The sequence below is a fragment of the Stegostoma tigrinum genome, chromosome 27 (genome assembly GCF_030684315.1).
Source record: "Stegostoma tigrinum isolate sSteTig4 chromosome 27, sSteTig4.hap1, whole genome shotgun sequence".
NCBI classification, from domain to species: Eukaryota; Metazoa; Chordata; class Chondrichthyes; order Orectolobiformes; family Stegostomatidae; genus Stegostoma; species Stegostoma tigrinum.
Window position 1 is genome coordinate 47,902,629 of NC_081380.1, and position 24,387 is coordinate 47,927,015.

Here is a 24,387-nt window from a genome sequence, read left to right on the forward strand (position 1 = left end):
AGTATTCATGGAGGGAAAGCAAGCTGACGTTTCGATTTGAGATAACCCTCCCAACGAGTTGTGGTCATTCTGATGAAGGGTCATCTGGACTTGCAATGGTAGCTTGCTCTCTCTCCACGGATACTCTCCAAGCTGCTGTGATCTCCAGCATTTGTTGGTTTCAAATTTGAACAGTTTATTGCTTTTTTACCTTTGGGTTCCTGTGGCGATGGATATCGAGATGCAGAGAACATCAAAATGAAAATGAATAAAACAGACCCCAAATCATAAACAATGTAAAAATGGGCTGAGCTGAAGCAGGGAAACTTTAATTGGGGACAATCTGTACAAGTGCAACAATATTGTTCAACAATGTTGAACAGAAATTAAGACTAGGATTTTCAGTTCTGAAGAATGGCCACTGGACCCGAAACCTTAACTTTGTTTTCTCTCCATAGATGCTGCCTGACCTGTTGAGTTTTTGCAACAATTTCTGTTTCTGTGTGTTTCAGAGAAGATGTCTCTGGCTGGGAGAGAAAGCCCTGGTTATTGTTTACCGTGCTGCCGCTAGGGGGCGGGCCGACCCGTACTTTGAGCCTCCCCAGCTGCCATCTGCCGTCGCTGGGCATTCCGGGAGATGTAGTCGCGCGGGGGAATGATGGGAAGTGTAGTCCAGTATCGCCACAACATGGCGGACTGTCTGGAGCGGGTCCGAGTCTCCGAGGCCGAGCTCCGGGAAGTCGCCCGAAACCTCAGCACGGCGGCGGCCCGCGCCGGTAAGACACACCCGGGGGTGGGCAGCGCTCGCACAGGAGTTGGGCAAACCGCCAAACCCGCCGCCGACTGTCCACGGGCTCGGGAGCCAGGCCTGGGCCCAGGGACAGCGCGATCCCGAGAGCGGGTAACGGCCCTGGCAACCGACTCCCCCACCCATCCCCCTCCCCCTCCCCCCCTCCCCCTCCCCCCCAAAAACCCCCCCCCCTCCACCCCCCCCCCTCCACCCCCACTCCACCCCCACACCCCCCCTCCACCCCCACTCCCCCCCTCCACCCCCACTCCCCCCCTCCACCCCCCACACCCCCCCATCCCCCACCCCCCCATTCCCCACCCCCCCACCCCCCCACTCCCCCCACTCCCCCACTCCCCCCCCACTCCCCCCCACCCCCCCTCCACCCCCACCCCCCCATCCCCACCCCCCCATCCCCACCCCCGCCATCCCCACCCCCGCCATCCCCACCCCCGCCATCCCCCACCCCCCCCATCCCCCACCCCCCCCATCCCCCATCCCCCCCATCCCCCATCCCCCCACCCCCCCCACCCCCCCACCCCCCCATCCCCCCCACCCCCCCATCCCCCCCACCCCCCCATCCCCCCCATCCCCCCATCCCCCCCATCCCCCACCCTCACTCCCATCCCCCACCCTCACTCCCATCCCCCACCCTCACTCCCATCCCCCACCCTCACTCCCATCCCCCACTCCCATCCCCCACTCCCACTCCCATCCCTCACCCCCACTCCCACTCCCATCCCCCACTACCACCTCTCCCCCACCCCCAACTGCTTCCCCACCCCCACTGCCAACAACCCCCACTCCACCTCCCTCAACACCCCCCAACCCCGACTCGCACCCAAACCCACACCACACCAACCAGCCCACAAACCACCCACACCCCAACATCAACCCCTCCTCCACTTTCCCGCCCCTCCCCATCCCCCTCAACAATATCCCCCCCACACAACATCGCCCCCACCCCTCAACAGGTCCCCAATCCCCACTCTGCCTTCAATCTCCATCCTGAACATGCTCCCCAAACTATGGCCCCTGAACCTCATATGGCCTCGACATCCACCCCCTGAACGCCCACCTTTCCCCAACCGCCATTCCCCATTAATCTTCACCCCTCAACACACAACACCCACCACCACCCCTCAACATACCTGTGCAGCATACCCACATGACCCGCTTTCTCTCATTTTCTCTCTCCCCCTCCCCCCTCAGTCATTGCCCATCCAGACCGAGCTGGGATGAGTCCCTGCTCCCTTCTCTCTCCCTCTCCCTACCCCTGCCCCTACCCCATAGTCGTGTGGTAGTGTGTAACTGCTCACTCTGCTTCCATTCTAGACCTTCCCAAAGAATGCAAGGAGCCAAGATCCCGAAGGGACAACAGACGACCTGATATTCAATTTTACCAGCCTGGCGTTTCCAGGTTGAGAAACAACAGACAGAAAACGTCACAGGTGGAAGCCTCTGTAAAGGAGGTCACCAATGGCAATGATTCTGGTGGGAATAAGGAAGTTCAGTGCCAGTCTATGCCAAAGAGGAGCTGCTCCTTGACTGCTGAGGGTCACAGCAATGGTGCAAGTAACCAGGGAAGTGCCAACAGGAATGGACAGTTAAATAGACATGAGGAGGACGATTCAAAGTGGACTGAGGAGCAGATTGAGAGGAGTACTAACTCTAATGCTATTGGGAAGCTATCAAAGAGGGTCAAAAAACCAGATCGTCAGATCTACCAGCCGGGCCGACGTGTGCAGGTGCTGGGTAAACAGTCAACTAACAGGCCGTGCAGTGAAGAGCTGATAAAGAAAATAGAAGAGTTGAGGCTGGTGGATGATGTTAAGAATGTCTCTGAGGAGAACATGGAGACTGGTGAAAGTAAAAACCGTTGGGGAGACAAAGAGAAGATTGAGCCAACTATTGAGGTGAACGTTGGCAAAAGAGAAAAGGGGAAGAGAGGAGGAAGGAAGGAAGCTGCAGCTCAGGGGAATAACTTTGCAGCAGAAGCTGAAGACAGTCGAATTTTACGATCCCAGGCCAGAGCAAAGGAACCTGGAGGGCCATCGAAACGCTACTCCAGGTCTGACAAGCGCAGGGGTCGTAACCGGACGTGTAGTACCAGCTCTGCAGGGAGCAACAACAGTTTTGATGGGCCTTTGTCCCAGCATGGAGCTGCTGATGGAGAAAGGAAAAAAGTGGCAATGAAGGAAAGAAAGGCTGCTTCTGAGAGGAAAGAAAAGTTGCGATCTTGCAAACAGATTTCAATCTCAAGCACTGATTCTTTAGAAGATGACTGCGCTGATGAGAACAGGAATCAGATGTCAGTAAAGAGACCTGAAAAGCTGAAAGGTTTTGAGAAAGAGCGGATGCTGGGCAGGAACACCGAAGGCTCAGACTGCTGGAATAGGGAGAGTAAAACCGCACTCAAAATTAGGATTGACAATGAAATGAGCAACAGGGCCACCATAACACCAAAGAAAAACTCGGAGGAAAAGAGTAAAGGGAGAGGCAAAGCAGGAAGGCCAGAGGCCAAAACGAACCTGTCAGGCAGCAGGCCAAGTGAGAACTCTGAGAAAAGGGAGAAAGCCGAGGAACCGAGAGGAAAGGGTCGGGGGATCTTAGTCCTACCTGCTAACACTGATCTGTCATCAACAGCACCGGGCTCTCCAGATTCTCCCCAGATGGGGCCGAGGCTTCTGTTTGGGCGGAGCTCTCGGAGCCGAGGTCGTGGTGGCACATCGCGGAGACTGTGGGATCCCAACAACCCTGATCAGAAACCTGCCCTGAAGAGCCAAAGTGCTCAGCTCCATTTCCTGGACACTGATGATGAATGTAGTTCATCATCCCAGGGAGAAACCTACTCATCCTACACACACCCAACCCCTGCAGCATACTACAAATTCCAGAACTCGGACAATCCGTATGGTTACTCCAGAGCTGCGGTGCCGGGCGCTCAGTATCCCTATGGTCCTTACACAGTGCCGTACCAGATAAGTGGCAATAACAATATCTATCCTACAACATATTACCCGAGCTACCCAGCTTCCCAGTTTCTCACTCCCTATCAGGCTGGGCAGCTGAACCCAGAAGACATGGAGCAGCAAGTCCGGACCTTACAGCAGCAGGAACTTGGCAAGCTGCTGCGGATGGCAGACAATCAGGAGCTCCAGCTGAGCAACTTGTTGTCCAGGGACAGCATCAGTAAGGATGGACTGGAGAGAATGGCCCAGCTCAGGTGAGAACACCTTCCCTCACCCATCTCTCTCTCTCACATTGTCACTGTCGTGTGCTCTCTTGCATGCTTGTCAGGCACTGGCTGTCATTGTGGGCATTGTACCCAAGGTGCCAGTGAACCATCCTGCTGCTGTAGTTCCCAGGTCGCTGTGTATGAGCTGAACGTAAGGCCATTTTGTCAAACTATGCTCTCTTCTTCACTTTACCAGAGGATCCCTGGAGTGAGCCAGACAGCACCAATTAGTGGAAATCTTAATCCAGTAGTTTGGTACAAACAAAAATTAATTTTCCGTCTTACATACATCTTTTAATCTAATCCCAGTCCAGTGAGATCAGTTTAATTTAAGCCTTGATCCATGTTAAACTTTGATAGTGGCGCAAACAGAATGAATAATGAAAGCAAATTTAACATTGTGGTCAGAGCTTCTTTGCACATGGGGTCACCTTTAGGTGGGATAGTTTCAGAATTAGGTTGCTATGTTTTGGGAGGGCTTGTGGGGTCTTTGTGTCAGGGAACTTCTGCTGAGCAACTTGTTGTCCAGAGACAGCATCAGTAAAAATGGAGAATGGCCCAGCTCAGGTGAGGACACCTTCCCTCACCCACCCTTTTGTAACTTGTTTCATGAAACTGGCAGACATCAGACTGAAGGTGGAGTTTTACCCCCACTCTGTCCAGACTTCTCTCAACCCATTTCTGTCCCAGTTATTTTGTCCTAGCTGTCCATTCCCTGGGTTATCCTCTTTCCCCTGTCTCACCTGAGAAACCAAAATCCAGAAGTTTTTATTATTTCTTTGTAGAACGTCGGCAGTGTTGGCTATGTCACTATCCCTTATTACCCTGGAGAAGATGATGTTGAGCTGCAATCCAATTTTCTTGTCTTTTTAAAGCTCTCAGTGGACCTTCCTTCCCTCACCCCTGGCTTGGTCTTGTGGCCACTTTGTCATTATTGATATCAGAGTTTCCAGTCACCCAGTCAATGACACCAATATCCCAGGAATTTACTGTCCCTTTCAGTGGGTGTATTTCCATTTCGGTATCTGCCCATTTTGTTCTGAGAGCAGCTGTTCAGCCTGAATTGCTGGTTTGCTTTAATTTTACTGTATGTATGGAATGGTGAAATTCTATTTGAATATCTGCCTGAGATCAGTAGAAGCTGTCAGTGGCTTTGGGAAAATCCACAGCAGTCTTGTTCCAGTCCTGTTCCAGAGCTGATGCTTAAGTATCCTCGATGTTTACCTATTTCCATATACAACGGTGTGTTTATACGTTTATATTGTGCCTTTGATATGGTAAAACACCCAAAGTCCTTCGCAAGAATGGTGTCAGACTGAACTGGGTTCTGAGTGAAAGGAGACGTTGGGCCAGGTAACCCACAGCTTGGTCAAGGAAGTTGAGTTTAAGGAGTGTCTTTAAGGCAGAGACAGGTGAAGATGGAGGGCTGGGGAGCTGAAGAGGGCTTGAGATTAGGAGGGTAATGCTATGAAGTTATTTGGAAGCGAGAATGAGAATTGTGAAATCAGGCCATTACTGGACCAGGAGCCAGTGTGGTTGGTGAGCTGAAGGGCTGATAAGTGGACTGAGACATGGCGAGAGTTAGAATTTGAGGAGAGGAAGTTTGGTTGTGCTGAAAATTGTGGGTTATGTTGTGGTAAACAGTGGAATTATGTTTCCGCTGTTGGTAGTGGACGATAGAATGGGAAAAAATTAGAGCCATGCTGAAAATGGCAAGGTGTTAACTAGGATATGTACTAAGTTCGTGGTAATAGGGTGTCTGCGGCAGGAATTGGGTGTAGGATTGTTCTTTGAGGCTGGATTTGGAAGGAAGGCATCTCCGTGGGGTTGGCATAGGAAAGAGGAGGTTTCTGAGAGATTGGGAAGGGAAGGTGGGAGTCCCCAGGTTGCCGGGACAGGGAAGGGGAGAGTCCTGGGGGGGTGGTGGGGGAGACGGAAGGGGAGGAGGGGCGGTCTGGATGGGATTGTGATAGGGAAGGGGCAGTCTCTGCAGGGCTGGGACCAGGTGGCTGGTATATAAAAATTGTGCTGTGGTGAGTGGTTTTGTATCGAATAAATTACATCAATTGCACAATGTTTTGAGGATGTTGAAGTCACTTTTCCTTTTGTCTCTCTCTGATATAGGGCAGAGATTCTCATGCTGTATGAACGATGTATCCTGACTGACATCGAGTACTCGGACACCCAAAATGTTGAACAGACGATGTGGAAGAATGCCTTTTATCAGGTGATTGAGAAGTTCCGTCAGATGCTGAAAGAACCTTCAGAGAATGGAGATGAAATCAGAGGAAAGCTTTTGAGTTTATTGGATGAGGTAAGGCGAGGTTTTTGATAGGCTGACGTTATTGATTTTACAGTTTCTATTTCGTTCTCTTTCCAATCGACGAGCGGCTCACTCCCCCACCCTCTTCCAACCCCGTGCCATTGTGATTCTCTCTTGTTCCCTTTCATCCTTCTCTCATTTCCACACCAGCCTGTGTTACCACCCTTCTCTCATAGCCAACTAACCCACTGTATCCCATACTTGTCTTAGAGTGTTCTCCCCAGTGACACCAACATATTGACCACCAGTTTGAAGAATGTGAGGTCTCTTGCACTACCTACTGGTCTTTCTGGTCTGACAGCCACCCATTACCTCCCTGCCTGCATTCTCTTTACCTGCATAACTCCAGAGTTTCAGCCTCTGGGAAAGGGTAGTTCCATGCCCAAACATCCTGCCTGCCTGGATCTCAGAAAGGAGGGAGTTTCATTTGTGTTTGGAATCCATTTCACTCTGGAGAACCCCTTGGTACAGTTGATAACTGATGGCAGTGAGGATTATGGTCAGACTGGGGTAATCCAGGTTTGCATCTGTTTTTAGGGAACCAACTTCTTTGACAACCTCCTGCACAAGCTGCAGATTACATACCAGTTTAAACTGGACGACTACATGGATGGGATGGCTATACGCAGCAAGCCGCTTCGCAAAGTGGTAAGTACAGGCGAGCAGATTGAAGTCTGGGCACAACTCCATTCACATTTACTTACCATTGAAAATTTGTGACGGCGTATCTAATTCGGTATCTAATTTTGTATTGGAGACCAATATCCTTTCTAAAGAGAAGTTTCTTTTCAACTGGAAGAAGTGATGAGGTGCAGTTGTTTTATTTTAAAGGTGCTTGAAGTAGTGGGAGCTATGTGTTCAAATAGATACCATTGATAAATCCTATGCCTTGGTATCAGGCATGGCTCCATATAGAATCATAGAAATAGGTCGCTTGGCCTGTCAAGCCCACATTGACCCTCCAAAGGTCATCCTATCTTATCCTGATGGATACTTGCTCGGTTAAGTGTACTTGAAATGAAATGCTGTAAAGACTCAGCTCAAGCAATGTCTGTGGATAGTCACTTACTGTTATATTTGAGTTGCTGATCATTTGTCAGATTACGTTGCTTTGTATGCTCCCCTTGGGCATTAATTGCTTCAGTGTATTTTGGAAACCCACTACCCATGCAGTGCTGTGTTGTGTACAATTCCACAATTGCCTTAAAATGAAAGAAAAGCAGAGATTGCAGGAGAAATTCAGCAGGTCTGGCAGCATCGTGGAGAGAAAACAGAGTCAGTGTTCTTCAGAACAGAAGAAGGGCCATTGGTCTAAAATCATGATCTCTGTTCTTTCTAGCGAGTTTTGAGAAGATTTTTAGCTCTGTTCTTTCTCTGCAGATACTGGCAGACCTGATTTCTCCAGCAATTTCTGTTTTTATTCCACAACTGTTATGATACACGCTCCGTCGGCAACCACTGTAATGTTTTCTACAGATCACGTATTGATATGGTAATAGTCCTGTTGGCTGTTCTTGAATTGCAGGTGAAATATGCACTGATCAGTGCCCAACGATGTATGATCTGTCAGGGAGACATTTCCCGCTACAGGGAACAAGCCAATGATACCACAAACTATGGGAAAGCTCGCAGGTGCTGTATTACTGTCTGCTTAATAAGAGATGGATGTGAAACTAAACTGTGTCTCATTCTTTTATTGATGGGTTAATTTTCTTCTGGCTGCTGGTCTCTTGTCTGTCTCTGCCAGGGACCAGCAGCAGGAGAACATAGAACATAACAGCACAGTACAGGTCCTTCAGCCCTCGATGTTGTGCCGACCTGTCATACCGATCTCAAGCCCATCTAACCTACACTATTCCACGTACGTCCATATGCTTGTCCAATGACGACTTAAGTGTACCTAAAGCTGGCGAATCTACTACCGTTGCAGGCAAAGCGTTCCATTCCCTTACTACTCTGAGTAAAGAAACTACCTCTGACATCTGTCCTATATCTTTCACCCCTCAATTTAAAGCTATGCCCCCTCGTGCTCGCCGTCACCATCCTCGGAAAAAGGCTCTCCCTATCCACCCTATCTAACCCTCTGGTTATTTTATATGTTTCAATTTATTCACCTTTCAACCACCTTCCCTCTAATGAAAACAGCCTCAAGTCCCTCAGCCTTTCCTCGTAAGACCTTCCCTCCGTACCAGGCGACATCCTAGTAAATCTCCTCTGCACCCTTTCCAAAGCTTCCACATCCTTCTTATAATGCGGTGACCAGAACTGTACACAATACTCCAAGTGCGGCCGCACCAGAGTTTTGTACAGCTGCAGCATAACGTCTTGGTTCCGGAACTCGATCCTTCTATTAATAAAAGCTAAAACACTGTATGCCTTCTTAACAGCCCTGTCAACCTGGGTGGCAACTTTCAAGGATCTGTGTACATGGACACAGATCTCTCTGCTCATCTACGCTGCTAAGAATCTTACCATTAGCCCTGTACTTTGCCTTCCGGTTACTCCTACCAAAGTGCATCGCCTCACACTTGTCTGCATTAAAATCCATTTGCCACCTCTCAGCCCAGCTCTGCAGCTTATCTATGTCTCTCTGCAACCTACAGCATCCTTCGTCACTATCCACAACTCCACCGACCTTAGTGTTGTTTGCAAATTTACTAACCCATCCTTCTATGCCCTCATCCAGGTCATTTATAAAATGACAAACAGCAGTGGACCCAACACCGACCCTTGCGGTACACCACTAGTAACTGGCGTCCAGGATGAACATTTCCCATCAACTACCACCCTCTATCTTCTTTCTGCAAGTCAATTTCCGATCCAAACTGCTATATCTCCCACAATCCCATTCCTCCGCATTTTGCACAATAGCCTATTGTGGGGAACCTTATCGAACTCCTTGCTGAAATCCATATACACCACATCAACCAGTTTACTCTCATCTACCTGTTTGGTCACCTTCTCAAAGAACTTAATAAGGTTTGTGAGGCACGACCTTCCCTTCACAAAACCGTGCTGACTATCCCTAATCAATTTATTCTTTTCTAGATGATTATAAGTCCTATCCCTTATAACTTTTTCCAACACTTTACCAACAACTGAGGTAAGGCTCACTGGTCTATAATTACCAGGGTTGTCTCTACTCCCCTTCTTGAACAGGGGAACCACATTTGCTATCCTCCAGTCATCTGGCAGTACTCCTGTAGACAATGTATAGGTTTAGAAGTATAGGTTTGCCCTAAATGTGGCTGGTGCTGCTTTGCACCTTAGGCTTCAGGAAGATGGTGATTAGTTTAACCTTCAATGTCCCATTTTTTTTCCCATTTTCTTAATGTTTGCAGATAGTCAGGCTTCAGCATATTTTGTTTCTGTATCTATTTTGAAATAGTGACTGTGATTCTTCAAATTGATCAGTGATGCTCACAGCCAGCCTAGAGGTCCATTGCAATAAGAGAATGCTGTTCCAATGTACTTCGTCTTCAATTTATTGTCTTAGGAAAGTAGCCATCAGTGCATGCACAGCAAACTGCCAGTCTTTACAATTCAAAGATAGTTGGCTAGGACACTGGAGAGAACGCCCCTGCTTTTCTTCAAGATAATGCCATGGGATGTAATGAGAAGGGAGACAGGTTCATGGCCTCACTTGTTGGAAAAATGTTGCTTCTGTTCATACAGAAGTCATGCTGTGTTGCTGTATAGATTTTTGTGCTCAAGTCTGTGGAGTGGGACTTGAGCTTGCAGTATTTGGGCCCAAAGGTTCCAGCTGTGCCTTTACCGACACTAATTTCATCACCCTGCCTTGCTCCTGTAACCCTTAATGGCCTTCCAAGAAAAATAGGTCCATTACAGTTTTGACATTTTCATTTGAATCTCAGGCTCAACAACATTCTGCAGGCTCCAAATTTCTGCTGCTGTTTGTGTGATGGTTTGCTCCCAGTCACCAGTCTGAATAGTAACAAAAACAGAAGTTGCTGGAAAAGCTCAGCAGGCCTGGCAGCGTCTGTGGAGAGAAATCAGAGTTATTGTTTGGGTCAAGTGAGTCTTCTTCATCCCGAGTTCACTCGACCCAAAAAGTTAACTTTGATTTCTCTGAGCTTTTCCAGAAATATCTGTTTTTGTTTCTGATTTACAGCATCCCTAGTTATTTCGGTTTTTAACAGTCTGAATAGCATGACTTTAATTTTAGAGTGCTGCTTCTGTACCCTTACAATGCACTATAGCTAAATGGCGCAAGTCAGTGTTGTTAGACACTTCCATTCCAATGCTACTTCACTTTGTTTTCTTGATTCAGACAATTTCTGACTGATTTCAGAAATCTCACCCAAACTTTTTGAGCTTGTGGACTAAGCTCCATTGTATTAATATTTGGAATGTTTTGCTTTATTCAAGGAAAATCTGATGACATAGAAGCAGACTAGACCATTCTACTCCCTTGAATCAAGTTAATCCTTTAGCTGGATCATGGAATGACTTGTATTTCATGTCTCTTTCAGCCTGCCTTTGATACATTCTGCTTGAAACATTTATATCTCAAGCTTGAAATTTCAACTGATCCAGTTCGAGACAACGTCACTGCCCATCAGCATCATGACAATAGCAATTTTGAATTGTTTCTTTCAAAGTTTCCCGTTGTTTATTCTTCACCACCTCCTATCAATTAACCATTGAACCTTGTCCGATTTATAAAGACCCAATTGGCTCTGGTTAAATTTAAGACTTTTAAAAAAATATTTGGAGTAAGTCACTTTTAGACTTAATATGGAATTCAGTTGCATTATGATCACAATATGAGTGGATCTTTTGTTATGAGATTACTAATTAACCTGCCTTATTTCACAAAATTAGACCTGAAGTTAGGTGGTTGTTTCTGACTGCAGATGTGATGGGCCAAAGGGCCTTTTAATGTGCTGTAGATCTCTCTGACTATATGCAATAGCTTTAGTTTTACTTGGTTCCACTGCGTATTGCTGGACGAAATTGTCGTGATACTTCAGGCAGTCCCCAATTTAAGAATGCAGTCTCACACAAGGGCAATTTAAAGATGTAATTCATGAATTTTTCCTGTATTTGGACTCGAGGATGGAACCTGTTTGCAATCCAGGGCCTGCCTACCTAACCCTTCTTGTCTCATTCACCTTGTCTTTAGCCACATTGATATAGTTTTCCATTGCCTTAACTTTTATCTTTAGATGTTGAAATCTCCTTTAACCCAAATCCCGTCCATTTCTGTTAATTTGAAGCTACTGACCATGATTGCCGGTGCACTGTTATGTTTATACCCTTCGTTCCCTCATGCCACCTTACCATTACTCATACTGTACTGTTTCCTTGTCCTTTCTCTTAAACTTTCCAAAGCTCCCTTTATGTGAATCCTCCCCATCTACGCGCTGCCATCACCACTTCTGCCTGATTAGAATTTAGGTTAAAGCCCTAGCTATAGCCCCATTTAAACGTCTTAAACACTGGGGTAAATGCGGCCTGTCTCAGACCTGACTGTCAGATGGACAGTTGGACAACAGGAGATGGAGGGCTTGAGTGGCACAGTGAAGTGTTGGTGCTAGTTATCATCTGTGTACATATGCAATATGACTTTGTAGTTTCAATGGTACCATCAAATAGGTAATGTTAGTAAATGTGGAGAAGGCCAATGGCAGTGACCCAGAAATCTCTTAAGCAGAAAGAAAGCCAGACCTTTGGGTTTTAACCAAAAGATAGGCAAAGCTGCCAGGTAATGAACAGCCTGAAGAAATCTCTGCACTACTGTTACTCGCAATAATGATATGACTCGAAGCATGTGGCTCTAGTTGGTGCCAGAAAGAGGAACTAAATTGGTAGCTCTGTTGGACCCCGATCTGTCAGGAGTGGCAAAGCCAGCTGAGAATGTTTCGTCACAGGGAAGGATGGCTGGTGGTAAGTCAGGCTGGCATTTACAAAACTCTTCAGCTCATCAGTACTTAGCTATTAGAGGCCGATTGACATCGATACAAACCTGCCAGAGTGGTGACTGCACTTTCAGTTTCTTGATGACATGCAACAGGCTTATTAATGAGGTAATTCTGTCAGCAGAGAGGGCAATGAATAAATTATGGCAGAACAAAGTGGGTGGGAAGAGAACAAAGAAATAAGAGTGGACCATTCAGACCACTGAACCTAATCTACCATTCAGTTAGGATGGAACTGATTGTCAATCATAACATGCTTTCCTCCATTATCTCCAGACTCCTTGATGTCAACAGTCTCCAGAAACATATCAGTTTCCATATTGGCCATGTTTTTAATTATTGGTCTTCTGCAGCCCTCTCGTAGAAAATTCCAAAGATTTCATCACTCTCTGAAGAAGTTCCTCCTTATTTCAGTCTGAAATGGCCTGTGTTCTGAAATTATATCCCCTGCTTTTAGATTTTCCAGCCAGTGGAAACATTCCATTGACTCTGCCTCACATCCTGTATATATTTTGTACTTTACAACGAGATAACCTCTTGTTCTTTGAAACTGTAGAAAATACAAACCCATTGTTCAAAAAGGGCAGTAGAGATGACTCGGGTAATTATAGACCAGTGAGCCTTACGTCCGTTGTAGGAAAAGTTTTGGAAAGGATTATAAGAGAGAGGATTTATAATCATCTAGCAAGCAACAATTTTATTGGAGATAGTCAACATGGATTCGTTAAGGGCAGGTCATATCTCTTAAACCTCATTGAGTTTTTTGAGAAGGTGACCAAACATGTGGATGAGGGTCGGGCAGTTGACGTGGTGTACATGGACTTCAGTAAAGCCTTTAATAAGGTTCCACATGGTAGGCTATTGGAGAAAAAATGGAGGCACGGGATTGAAGGAGATTTAGCAGTTTGGATTAGAAACTGGCTTTTTGTAAGAAGGCAGCGAGTGGTGGTTGATGGAAAATATTCAGCCTTGAGTCTGGTTACTGGTGGTGTGCCTTAAGAATCTGTTTTGGAACCACTGCTGTTTGTTATTTTTATAAATGACTTGGACACAGGCATAGGTGGCTGGGTTAGTAAGTTTGCAGATGACACTAAATTTAGTGGCGTGGTGGACAGTGTGGAAGAATGTTGCAGGTTGCAGGGAGACTTGGATAAACTGCAGAATTGGGCTAAAAGGTCGCAAAGGGAGTTCAATGCGGATAAATGTGAGGTGATTCGCTTTGGGAAGAATAATAAGAAGGCAGGATACCGGGTCAGTGGAAAGATTCTTGGTAGTGTGGATGTGCAGAGGGATGTTGGTGTCCATGTACATATTTCCCTGAAAGTTGCCACCCAGGTTGATAGTGCTGTTAAGAAGGCTTATGATGTGTTAGGTTTTATTGGTAGCGGGATTGAGTTCTGGAGCCGTGATGTCATGCTGCAACTGTACAAAACGCTAGTGCGGCCTCACTTGGAATATTGCGTGTAGTTCTGGTCGCCCCATTACAGGGAGGATGCGGAAGCATTGGAAAAGGTGCAGAGGAGATTTACCAGGATGTTGCCTGGTCTGGAGCGCAGGGCCTATGAAGAAAGGCTGAGGGACTTGGGTCTGTTCTCATTGGAGAGAAGGCAGCTCAGAGGGGATTTAATAGAGACATACAAGATGATCAGAGGATTAGACAGGGTGGACAGTGAGAGTCTTCTTTCCTAGGATGATGACATCAGCTTGAACGAGAGGGCATAGCTACAAATTGAGGGCTGATTTAAGACAGATGTCAGAGGCAGGTTCTTTACTCAGAGTGGTAAGGGCGTGGAACGCCCTGCCTGCCAATGTAGTTAACTCAGCCACATTAGGGGCATTTAAACAGTCCTTGGATAAGCATATGGATAATGATGGGATAGTGTAGGGGCATGGGCTTAGATTAGTTCACAGGTCGGCGCAACATGAGAGCTGAAGGGCCTGTTCTGTGCTGTATTGTTCTATGTTCTATTGTACTCTGTCTCGAATAAAGCTATCCCATGATCCCAGGTTTCAATTCGGTAACTTTCATTACATTCCCAATTTGGCAAGCAGACCAAAACTGTACATAATACTCGAGGTGATGTCTGACCAAGGCTCTGTACAATTGCAGCAAGGCAGCTTTCCTCCTGTATTCCAATTGCTTTACGATGAAGACCACCTCCGTCCCTTATTGATTGCTGCACCTGCAGGCTCCGTTTAGCGATGCATGGACAAGGGCATCCAGGTCCCTTTGGACCCTTGATTTCTCAATCTTTCACCAATAAAGAAATAACTTGTCTTTCTGCTCTTTATACCAAAGTAAATAATTTCACATTATGTTCCACCGGCCGTGATCTACTCCATTCGCGTCATTTGTCCGAGCCCTTTTGAAGCTTGTTTGCATCTTACTCACGTTAATGTTACTTCCCAGTTTGGTGTCCTTAACAAATTGAGAAATATGACAATGGGACTCCACATCGAAATTATTCATGTAGATTGTGAACAGATGTGGTTTGAATCATTGAACGTTGAAGTACCCCAATGGTTACAGCCTGCCATCCTGAGAATGAGGCATTTATTCCTTCACTTTGCTTTCTATCTGCTATTAATTTAACCAAGACTGGCAAAATTAATTGCAGTGGCCTTTTGTGGTTGGGGAGAATTCTTCCATTCCTTTACAGCTGTGGGAAAGCTCTTTTGAAGTGGCAAAAACTATTATTTGATCAGCATGTTGGAATAGAGGGGATTGTTTACATTGGTCTTTATTTAATGTCTACTTTCTCTTCTCCACAGTTGGTATTTAAAAGCGCAGCAGATTGCACCAAAAAATGGACGCCCTTACAATCAACTTGCTATTCTAGCCATCTATACGGTGAGATCCTCAGTTTGTACTTCAAGACTCTCCAGAATTGAAGCTTTTCTCAGCTACCCGGATTGTACACTTGTGACTTGAGTTCATCTGTTTATTGAATCATATTTCCTAATTGTAAACATAATTCATGTGTCTCAAGATGTCTCATATACAGTGAAAGAGAATGCCATTAAGTAAGGAAGTGCAATGAGTTGATCAATAATGATCGGTTAATTGGTTTTTATGCGGAGGTGAATATTGGTCTGGGCATCAAAAGAAGTGCCTTGTCTTTAGATAGTGCCGTTGGGTCTTTATCATGCATCCAAGTATCTAGTTTGGCCTTTGGTGTGAGGTCTCATCGCTCAGAGGGTGCAACACTGTCGAGTGAGAGATTTTCTGGATCAGAATTAATCTGGTGGGTGTATATTATTTTGAAGGACAGGTGAATTATTCCTCAGTCAGCATCACAAACAAATTATCTGATCTGTATCACATCCCTGTGTCCAGGAGTTAGCTGTGCATGAGTGTGATTCTTCCATTACAATAGCGATTACACTTCATTGACAACAAAGTACTCTGAGGTTTCTGATGGTTATGTAGGGTGCTATTGAAATACATTTTTTTTGTATAGATAGATTCTTGATCAGTAGGGAAATCAAGGGTCAAGGGGAAAGATCAGGAAAGTGAGTGTGAGGAATGTCAGATGAACCATGACCCTCTTGAATGACAGAGCAGGCTTGAGGGGCCAAATGGCCTACTTCTGTACCTATATCTTATGGATAGAATGCAGCACTCTGAGTACTGCACTCAAACTCCAGTTTGAATTTTGCACTTAACTGTATGAATGAGGTTTGATCTTGCAACTTTCTGCCTTGCGGTCTTTGCTAGCAACTTGGTTTCTTGCAATATTTTCACAATTTGTAGTCTATCACTGACCTGTCCTTCCTCTGGCATCACTTGTGAAGCAACCGTGAATTGGGTACCTAACTCTCTTGACATGATGCTTATACAGCAGTGATCAGTAGGTGGCGTTGTGGTTCCATTGCAATGTAATGGTGCCTGATTGATCGATTTCATTGAAAGCTGCTCTTCTGGTTTTGAATGGCAGCTGTTTTGAAAGGTGTATGTTGAGTTCACTGTCAGTGACTTATATTGGAGATATGTTTGAATCTCCTTTGAAAGACAGTGGCTGTGCAATTCCTCCCTTCCTCTCCTGAACTTGCTGATTGAATGTTGGCTGTCTTCTGGCGAGCAGACAGTGGTGTTGTCATGCTGCTTGACCAGGTTGGCATTCACAGCTGAGCAAACATGGTTGCTATTGTAAATGTCCCCTTTGGATTTCAGCTGAGGAGACTGACGTAGACCACTGATAAGAGGTCTACTCTACATTTTTAATCAACTTGTCCAGGGATCTTATGACACCTTTGGAGCAAGTGGAGCTGGAACATCGGCTTTCTGCCTTGAAGATATTACCAATGTACGACAAGAGCCCTGAAAAGTTGGACTGTGTAATCCATGGACAAATGTTAAACATCAGACTGCTGGACAGCATCTATCTGAATTAATTTTCTAGCTCACCCCAGTGCAGTTGATTAACAGCTTGGTTACAGGATCAGCTGTGAAAATGATAGCCACTTCAACTAATGGACAGTTTCTTTTATCTGGGCTCCTGTGGGTTGTATCAAGAAATACTGGAAAGTTGCAAAGCTCATTTCCAGTTGTTTTTAACTTGCTATCAATAATTAGAATTATGTGCAGGTATCTCAAAGTTAGAATTTAGCTTTCAGGTGAATTTACCAAGAAGTTGTTGGGACTGGAGGGTTTGAATTCTAGGAAGAGGCTAATCGGCTGGGGCTTTTCTCACTGGAGCGTAGGAGGTTGAGGGGTCACCCTTGGGTGAGGAATTCCAAGATGAGGGAGCATATTTTTATGGTGAGAAGAGAAGGATGAGGGGCAGTTTTTGTTACAGAATAGTATGTTTGTGGAATGGACTTCAAGAAACCATGGTGGATGTGGCTTCAGTTACAATTTTTGAAAGATATTTGGATAGGTTCATGAAAAGGAAATGTTTGGAAAATTATGGGTCAAGTGCAGATAGGTGGGACTAGTTTAGTTTGGAATTATTGTTGACATGATTAAGTTGGACCAAAGGGTCTTTTTCAGTGCTGTATGACTCTATGGATAACAGCCCCCAGAGCATATGGCTTTCCAATCTAAATACATCATAAAATGTAAATGGAACAGTCCAATAAATAATCTGGGCTTATATGCTTGCAAAACTTCTCATGTGAGTGCTAGCCCTTGAGATAGATATCTACATTTGATAAGTTTTTTCGATTTACTGTACTTGTGCATCAGCTTTAATCGTTTATGTCCGTTCCCAAACCTGTTTTTTTCCTATTGTTCTCAGTTTCTCACCATGAAGAAAGTGTCTTGATTCATCTTTACCAGGTTGAAAATGGATGGCCTTGCAATTTGTCATGTTGAATTCCATCTCCGACAGTTTTCCTATAAACTGTCACTATCTCTCTGTAGCCTCTTCCTCCTATCTGCATTAACAGTACTTCCTAACTTGGTGCTGACAGCAAATTTAGATATATGGCTGTTTCATCAAAGTCATTGATAAATATGATGCAGAGCTAAGATCCTAGTGCAGATCCTTATTGAAATCGGGCCAATTTGAGAACTAAGCCACTTTCCGTACTGCTTCCCAAACAATTACCATGTCATAAAATCACTTCCACATGCATCCAACTTTACCAAATGCAAGATCCATAAGCATTCCTATCAGAGTGGCCAGCAGCCTTGTTATACGTTCACCCAACCCACTGATCACCACCTACACTATCTACTAGAAATTGCAACACTTGGGAGTGGACAATAAAAACTATGCTGGAGTAGACGTTGAAAGTTGGGAACCTTCCATGGAAAGGGACTTTATGCTGGCGAAATCTGTAATGCTGAAGAATTTCATTGAATAAAAGTGAGTTTTTGAATTGAAACAAGAGGGCAATCCAGCAGAAATGCTCTCTTTTTGTATTTAACAATGTCATGTTTGCTGCGTGGGATTAATAAGTATCATCCATTGGGTAATGCAGTAATAAGTGTTGGAGTTTGTGTGTGTATAGCAGCAAAGTGACTGACCCATGGGCACTGGAAATTCCCAGCGCTCATCAGTATTTGGAGGGTTAATGATGCAGAGTATCTGAAGTGCACCCAGGAGATTGGGTTGGTATGCAGCCATCTCATTGTTACCAAGTGTTGTCATCTGTGCAACCATCGTGGGAGAGTTTAAAACTGCGAGATTCATGCTGTGAAGCTGCAACAATGGGCCAGAGTTTACATTTCTTTCCATATAGGCACATTTACAGTGAATTTTGCCATTCTTGGCTGAGTGGTGAAACAGGGCACTTGACAGCAGTGAGATCGCTTTTCCATCTCTTCTTTCTGTTCAGCTAATACCCCAGGGGTATTGTGCATGCTTTTTGTCAAATGAGTATAGAAGCGTTTTAGTGCTGAAGTGTGGAGGAATCTGTTGTTTTTGCTGGCAGGCCTCTCTCAGCGGATGGATGTAGAATGGAGAACGTGGCTACTTGAAGGAAGGGGGAAGATGTTATTGCCTGATTGCTGATTCAGGTGTCCTCTGTTCTGACGCTTAAGCAAGCTCTGTGTGGTTAACCCTAGACTGGTTGTTAGGAAAGTGGGTGCCATTTTCCGTGAAGATTTGTATGGAGTGGGGTATCAATGGCCCAGTCCCTATTTTGAGGTGTGAATCCAGGACTTGGTTTGAATCCATGGTCCAGATACAAGGATGCTGTCCCCATGTTCCAGAATCGCTATTTGGGGAAGCAGTCGGTCAGAGCCATTCAGAATGCTGGTTCTTCTCCAAACATGCAGCTGGTTTCATCTCCTCTCCTTTCTCCACTACACAGAACTGATAGACTCTAATCATCTTGGTCCCATGAGCAGAGTCCCGTATAGTTGTTTAGCCATTCTAGCTTTGTGCATTTGCCCTGGCAGCTGCTCTCACAGAGAAGTTCCCCTCCAACATTGGAAGGAGTTGTAAGAGTGGAATGTAGGCCTGATAAACAGCAGCACTGCCTGGTAATCCTGACTCTGTACCTCAGTCAATAGTGCTAGTTAATTATTGATATGATCATTTCCTCTCTCAGAGTAGTTCAGATACCTAACAGTATTAACTATCACTTATGCAGTTCAGTTCTTTTCTCTTTATCCAAATGTATGTCTATTGGGGTGTGATGTATTTTTCTGCTGTCCTCATCTTCAGTTTTTTTTCTACTCATGCTCTGATCCACACCTCCCCCCCGTCATCCTGACTCCACACTGGCTGCTGCAGCTTCATACTGGCTTTTGCTAGCTCCTCTCCCCTACCCCAGCTCATTCCTCTTCTCATGCCCCCTGTAGGGCCGTTTTCTGATTCCCCTGTGGGATCTGCTTTGTATTATTGCTTGAGATTAATGTGGTTTGAGGAGGTGCTAAACCAGTTGTACATTCTGATATAACAGCCCTAACTTTCAGCTAATGTTTTATCCATTGTATTCTGAGTGGAGAGAAGCCAGTTGCCTGGATCTGTCTGGGAATCAGTGGGCATCTTTAGATTTTGACTGACAAGTGACGACTAATGAGTGCTGTGTACAGTGACACAAGAAAGCTGACCCTATTTGCAGAGGAGAGTTGCTTTTATGTGGGTGCAGTTTTAAATGTGTAGCTGAGACACTGGGATCTGTCAGAGGCTCCAGATGTAGGTAAATCTGGTTCTGTCATCCCAGTGACAGAATGCATCAACATTAAAATCTAGGATTTGAAAGTCTGTGGTGTGAATAAGTTTCCAGTGATGATGGCTTTCTAGACCTAAATGAAAATTGTGTGAATGTAAAACTCTCATGATGCTCTAGTGATTTGCTCAAAACTCAGTCAGAATGTTGCTCCCCATGGTACTAAAGTGACAGGTTTTCTCTTCCCCATGTGGCCATGTCTGAGGGAGGTTGGCAGATTCAGGTTCTGTATGCTGTTGACACATGCTGCTGGGAACTGGGTGGAAACTGCTGTGCACTCACTTCCTTCACATTTAACTTTATGCTGTACAACCTGGTCCCTGCAGACTCATTTTCAGCCTTGGAGAATTCTGAATTGCATCCGTATCTGTCTGTCTGTTTACATACTAAGTAATGGTCACAACGTGGAAGTGATGGAGATGGTCTATTGTACTCAACCGTGTGGGATAGTATATAGGCGTACAACCAGAAGTAGTAGGCCATTTGGCCCCTCAAGCCTGCTACACCGTTCAATTAAAAAAAAGGCTGTGATCCGTTTGTTTTGAATTCCACATTCCTGTCCACCTGCAAGAAGCATTGATTTCCTGCCCAACAAGAATCTGTCTATCTATACCTTGTTGATGTGTTCCAAAGTCTCTCCATCTCTGCCCTAAAATGGTGGTCCCTAATTTTAAAGCTGTGCCTCCTTGTTCTGAACTGATCCACAAAAGGAAGCATCTTTTCCACATCCATCCTGTCAAGACTATTGAAGATCTTGTAGTCTTCAGTCAAGTCAACCATGTAAACCCCAGCAGAAACAAAGCCCAGATGTCCACCTTTCCTCATAAAATAATCTACTTATTACAGTTATCAAACTGGTAAACCACCTGTGAACTGTCTCCAGTGCAGAGACAGTAGGAACTGCAGGTGATGGAGAATCTGAGATAACAAGGTGTAGCGCTGAATGAACACAGCATGCCAAGCAGCATCAGAGGAGCAGGAAGGCTGATGTTTCGGGCCTTTTCTGAATAAGGGTCTAGGCCCAAAACGTCAGCCTTCCTGGTCCTCTGATGCTGCCTGGCATGCTGTGTTCATCCAGTTCTACACCTTGTTATCTCCCATGCATTTACATTTTTCCTTAACTGAGGGGACCAAAACTGTACATAGTTCTCTGGATACAATCTATTAATGCTCTGTATAGCCCAAGTATATCATTCTTCGATTTAACATTCATCAGCTGCCTTAATTGCTTGCTGTTCTTGCATGCTAACTTTTAGTGAATCATGCACTAGAATAGTGCACCTTGGAATTGTTCAGTTGATCTTCATTTAAGTAATACTCCTTCCTGCCAAAATGGGCAATTTCATATTTTCCCACATTGTACTCCCAACTTCCACATTTTTGCCCACTCACCCAACCTGTCTGTATTCGTCTGTGAAATTGCATCATCTTCACAAGATACTTTCCCGCCAATCCTGGTGTTTTCTGTGAATTTGCCTAACATGTCTTTGTTCTCCTCATCTAAGCCATTAATATAAATTGTAAAAAGTTGAGGTCTAGCATATCACCGTGGGACTCCATTTGTCACATCCTGCCGACCAAACAAAGACCCATTTATGCATACTTTGTTTTCTCCTACTAGCTAGTCTTCTATCCATGCTGATGTGTTAGTCAGCACGTTGTCAGTCACTACTTTGTGTAAAAACTTTGTGGAACCTGGTCAAGTGCATTCTGGAAATCCAAATGCAGTACACCCACAGGCTCCTTTTATCTATAATGCTGCTAAAACACTCCTTTGTCAAAGCCATGCCCACTGGGTGTAAAAGGTGTGGGGGAGTAGCATTACTGATTAAAGAGAATATCACAGCTGTATTAAGCGAGTACATCTTGGAAGGCTCTTCCAGCGAGGCCATATGGGTAAAACTCAGGACTGAGAAAGGTGCAGTCACTATGATGGTCGGCCTCCCAATAGCCAGCAGGATGGAGGAACAGGCATGTAAGCTGATCATGGAAAGATGTAAAAACAGTAGGGTTGTTGCAGTAGGTGAGTTTAACTTCCCCAGTATTTACTGGGAATCCCTTAGTGCCAGGGGTTTAGATGGGACAGAATTTGTTAGGTGTAACCAGGAGGGTTTATTGAATCATATGAAGATAGCTCCACTGGGGAAGGGGCTGTACTGGGCCTTGTATTGGGAGATGTGCCTGGCCGGATGTTCGAGCCTTCAGTGCGGGAGCATCCTGAGAACAGTGATCATAATTCGAAGTTTTAAGGTTATTATGGAAAAGGATAAGACTGGTTCTCTGGTGAAAGTGCTACATGGTGGGGGAAGGCTAATTACAACAGTATTACAAAGGAACTGGTGAAACTAAATTGGGTATCTGTGGAGCACAACTTCATGTCTGACATATGGGAGTCAAAGAACAAAGAAAATTACAGCAAAGGAACAGACCCTTTGGCCCTCCAAGCCTGCACTGATCTAGATCCTCTGTCTAAACCTGTCATTTATTTTTTAAGGGCCTGTATCCCTTTGCTCCCTGCCCATCCATGTACCTGACCAAGTACATCTTAACAGACACTGTTGTGCCTGCGTCTACCACCTCCGCTGGCAAAGCATTCCAGGCATCCACCACCCTCTGCGTAAAGAATTTTCCACGCATATCTCCCATAAACTTGCCTCCTCTCACTTTGAACTCATGACCCCTAGTAATTGAGTCCCCCACTCTGGGGGGGGGGGAAAAAGCTTCTTGCTATCCACCTTGTCTATACCCCTCATGATTTTGTAGACCTCAATCAGGTCCCCCTCAATCTCCATCTTTCTCATGAAAATAATCCTAATCTACTCAACTTCTCTTCATAGCTAGCGCCCTCCATACCTGGCAACATCCTGGTGAACCTCCTGTGCACCCTCTCCATAGCATCCACATCCTTTTGGTAATGCGGCGACCAGAACTGCACACAGTACTCTAAATGCGGCCCAACCAAAGTCTTATACAACTGTAACATGACCTGCCAACTCTTGTACTCAATACCCTGTCCGATAAAGGAAAGCATGCCATATGCCTTGACCACTCTTCTGACCTGCGTTGCCACCTTCAGGGAACAATGGACCTGAACACCCAGATCTTTTCCGTTAACTGTATAGCTCGCCCTTGAATTAGATCTTCCAAGATGCATCACCTCACGTTTGCCCAGATTGAACTCCATCTGCCATTTATCTGCCACACTCTCCAATCTATTTATATTCTGCTGTAATCTCTGACAGTCCCCTTCACTATCAGCTACTCCACCAATCTTAGTGTCATCTGCAAACTTGCTGATCAGACCACCTACACCTTCCTCCAAATCATTTACATATATCACAAACAACAGTGGTCCCAGCACAGATCCCTGTAGAACACCACTGGTCACAGGTCTCAAATTTGAGAAACTCCCTTCCACTACTACTCTCTGTCTCCTGTTGCCCAGCCAGTTTTTTTCTCCATCTAGTTGACACACCCTGGACCCCATGCGACTTCACTTCCTCCATCAGCCTGCCATGGGAAACCTTATCAAACGCCTTACTGAAGTCCATGTACATGACATCTACAACCTTTCCCTCATCAATCAACTTTGTCATGTCCGCAGTGAATTCTATTAAGTTGGTAAGACATGACCTTCCCTGCACAAAACCATGTTGCCTATCACTGATAAGCCCATTTTCTTCCAAATGGGAATAGATCCTATCCCTCAGTATCTTCTCCAGTAGCTTCCCTACCACTGACGTCAGGCTCACCGGTCGATAATTACCTGGATTATCCTTGCTGCCCTTTTTAAACAAGGGGACAACATTAGCAAATCTCCAGTCCTCCGGGATCTCACCTGTGTCTAAGGACACTGCAAAGATATCTGTTAAGGCCCCGACTATTTCCTGTCTCACTTCCCTCAGTAACCTGAGATAGGTCCCATCCGGACCTGGGGACTTGTCCACTTTAAAGAATCTTTTAAAGTTGATCAGAGTTCAGTGCCAGTGTGGCCCTCTGAGTGTGAAAGATACGAACGGCAGCGTTTGGGAACCTTGGATGATGAGAAATTGAAAGATTCGTCAAAAAGAAAAAGGAAGAATATGTAAGGTTTAGGAAATTGAAGTCACATAAAGGGCACAAAATGCCCTTGGCCAGTAGGATCAAGGAGAATCCCAAGGCATTTTATACATAGATAAGGTGCAAGAAGGTAGCCAGGGAAAGAATACTCTAGGCTAAAAGAGGGAATTTATGCGTGGAACCAGAGGACGTGGATGAGGGCCTTATTGAGGAGTTAGCATTAGCATTCACTGAGGATTAGGACTTGGATGATGTTCAGATTAGGGAGGGGTGTGTTGATGTTCTGGGGCGTGTCGATGTTAAGAAAGAGGTGTGTTGGATGTCTTGAAAAACTGTAAGGTAGATAAGTGATGGGATCTATCCCAGGATACCATAGGAGGCAAAGTAGGAGATTTATGGGACCTTGACAGAGATCTTTGTATCCTCTCTAGTC

The 24,387-nt window shown here is 45.4% G+C and overlaps 1 protein-coding gene across 2 annotated transcripts in view; it reads left to right on the plus strand.

Annotated features, from left to right (window-relative positions):
• The first annotated feature begins 655 nt into the window (after positions 1-655).
• Positions 656-24,387, plus strand: part of smg6 (SMG6 nonsense mediated mRNA decay factor) — a 389,388-nt gene continuing 365,656 nt past the window's right edge. The window contains exons 1-6 of one of the 2 annotated variants that reach the window (XM_059655460.1): positions 656-755; positions 2,102-3,992; positions 6,129-6,318; positions 6,865-6,975; positions 7,853-7,959; positions 15,042-15,120. In XM_059655460.1, the coding sequence (XP_059511443.1) occupies positions 668-755; positions 2,102-3,992; positions 6,129-6,318; positions 6,865-6,975; positions 7,853-7,959; positions 15,042-15,120 (2,466 nt within the window). In that variant the 5' untranslated portion in view covers positions 656-667. The remainder of the gene's footprint in view (positions 756-2,101; positions 3,993-6,128; positions 6,319-6,864; positions 6,976-7,852; positions 7,960-15,041; positions 15,121-24,387) is intronic. The other variant, XM_059655461.1, reaches the window with a different exon arrangement.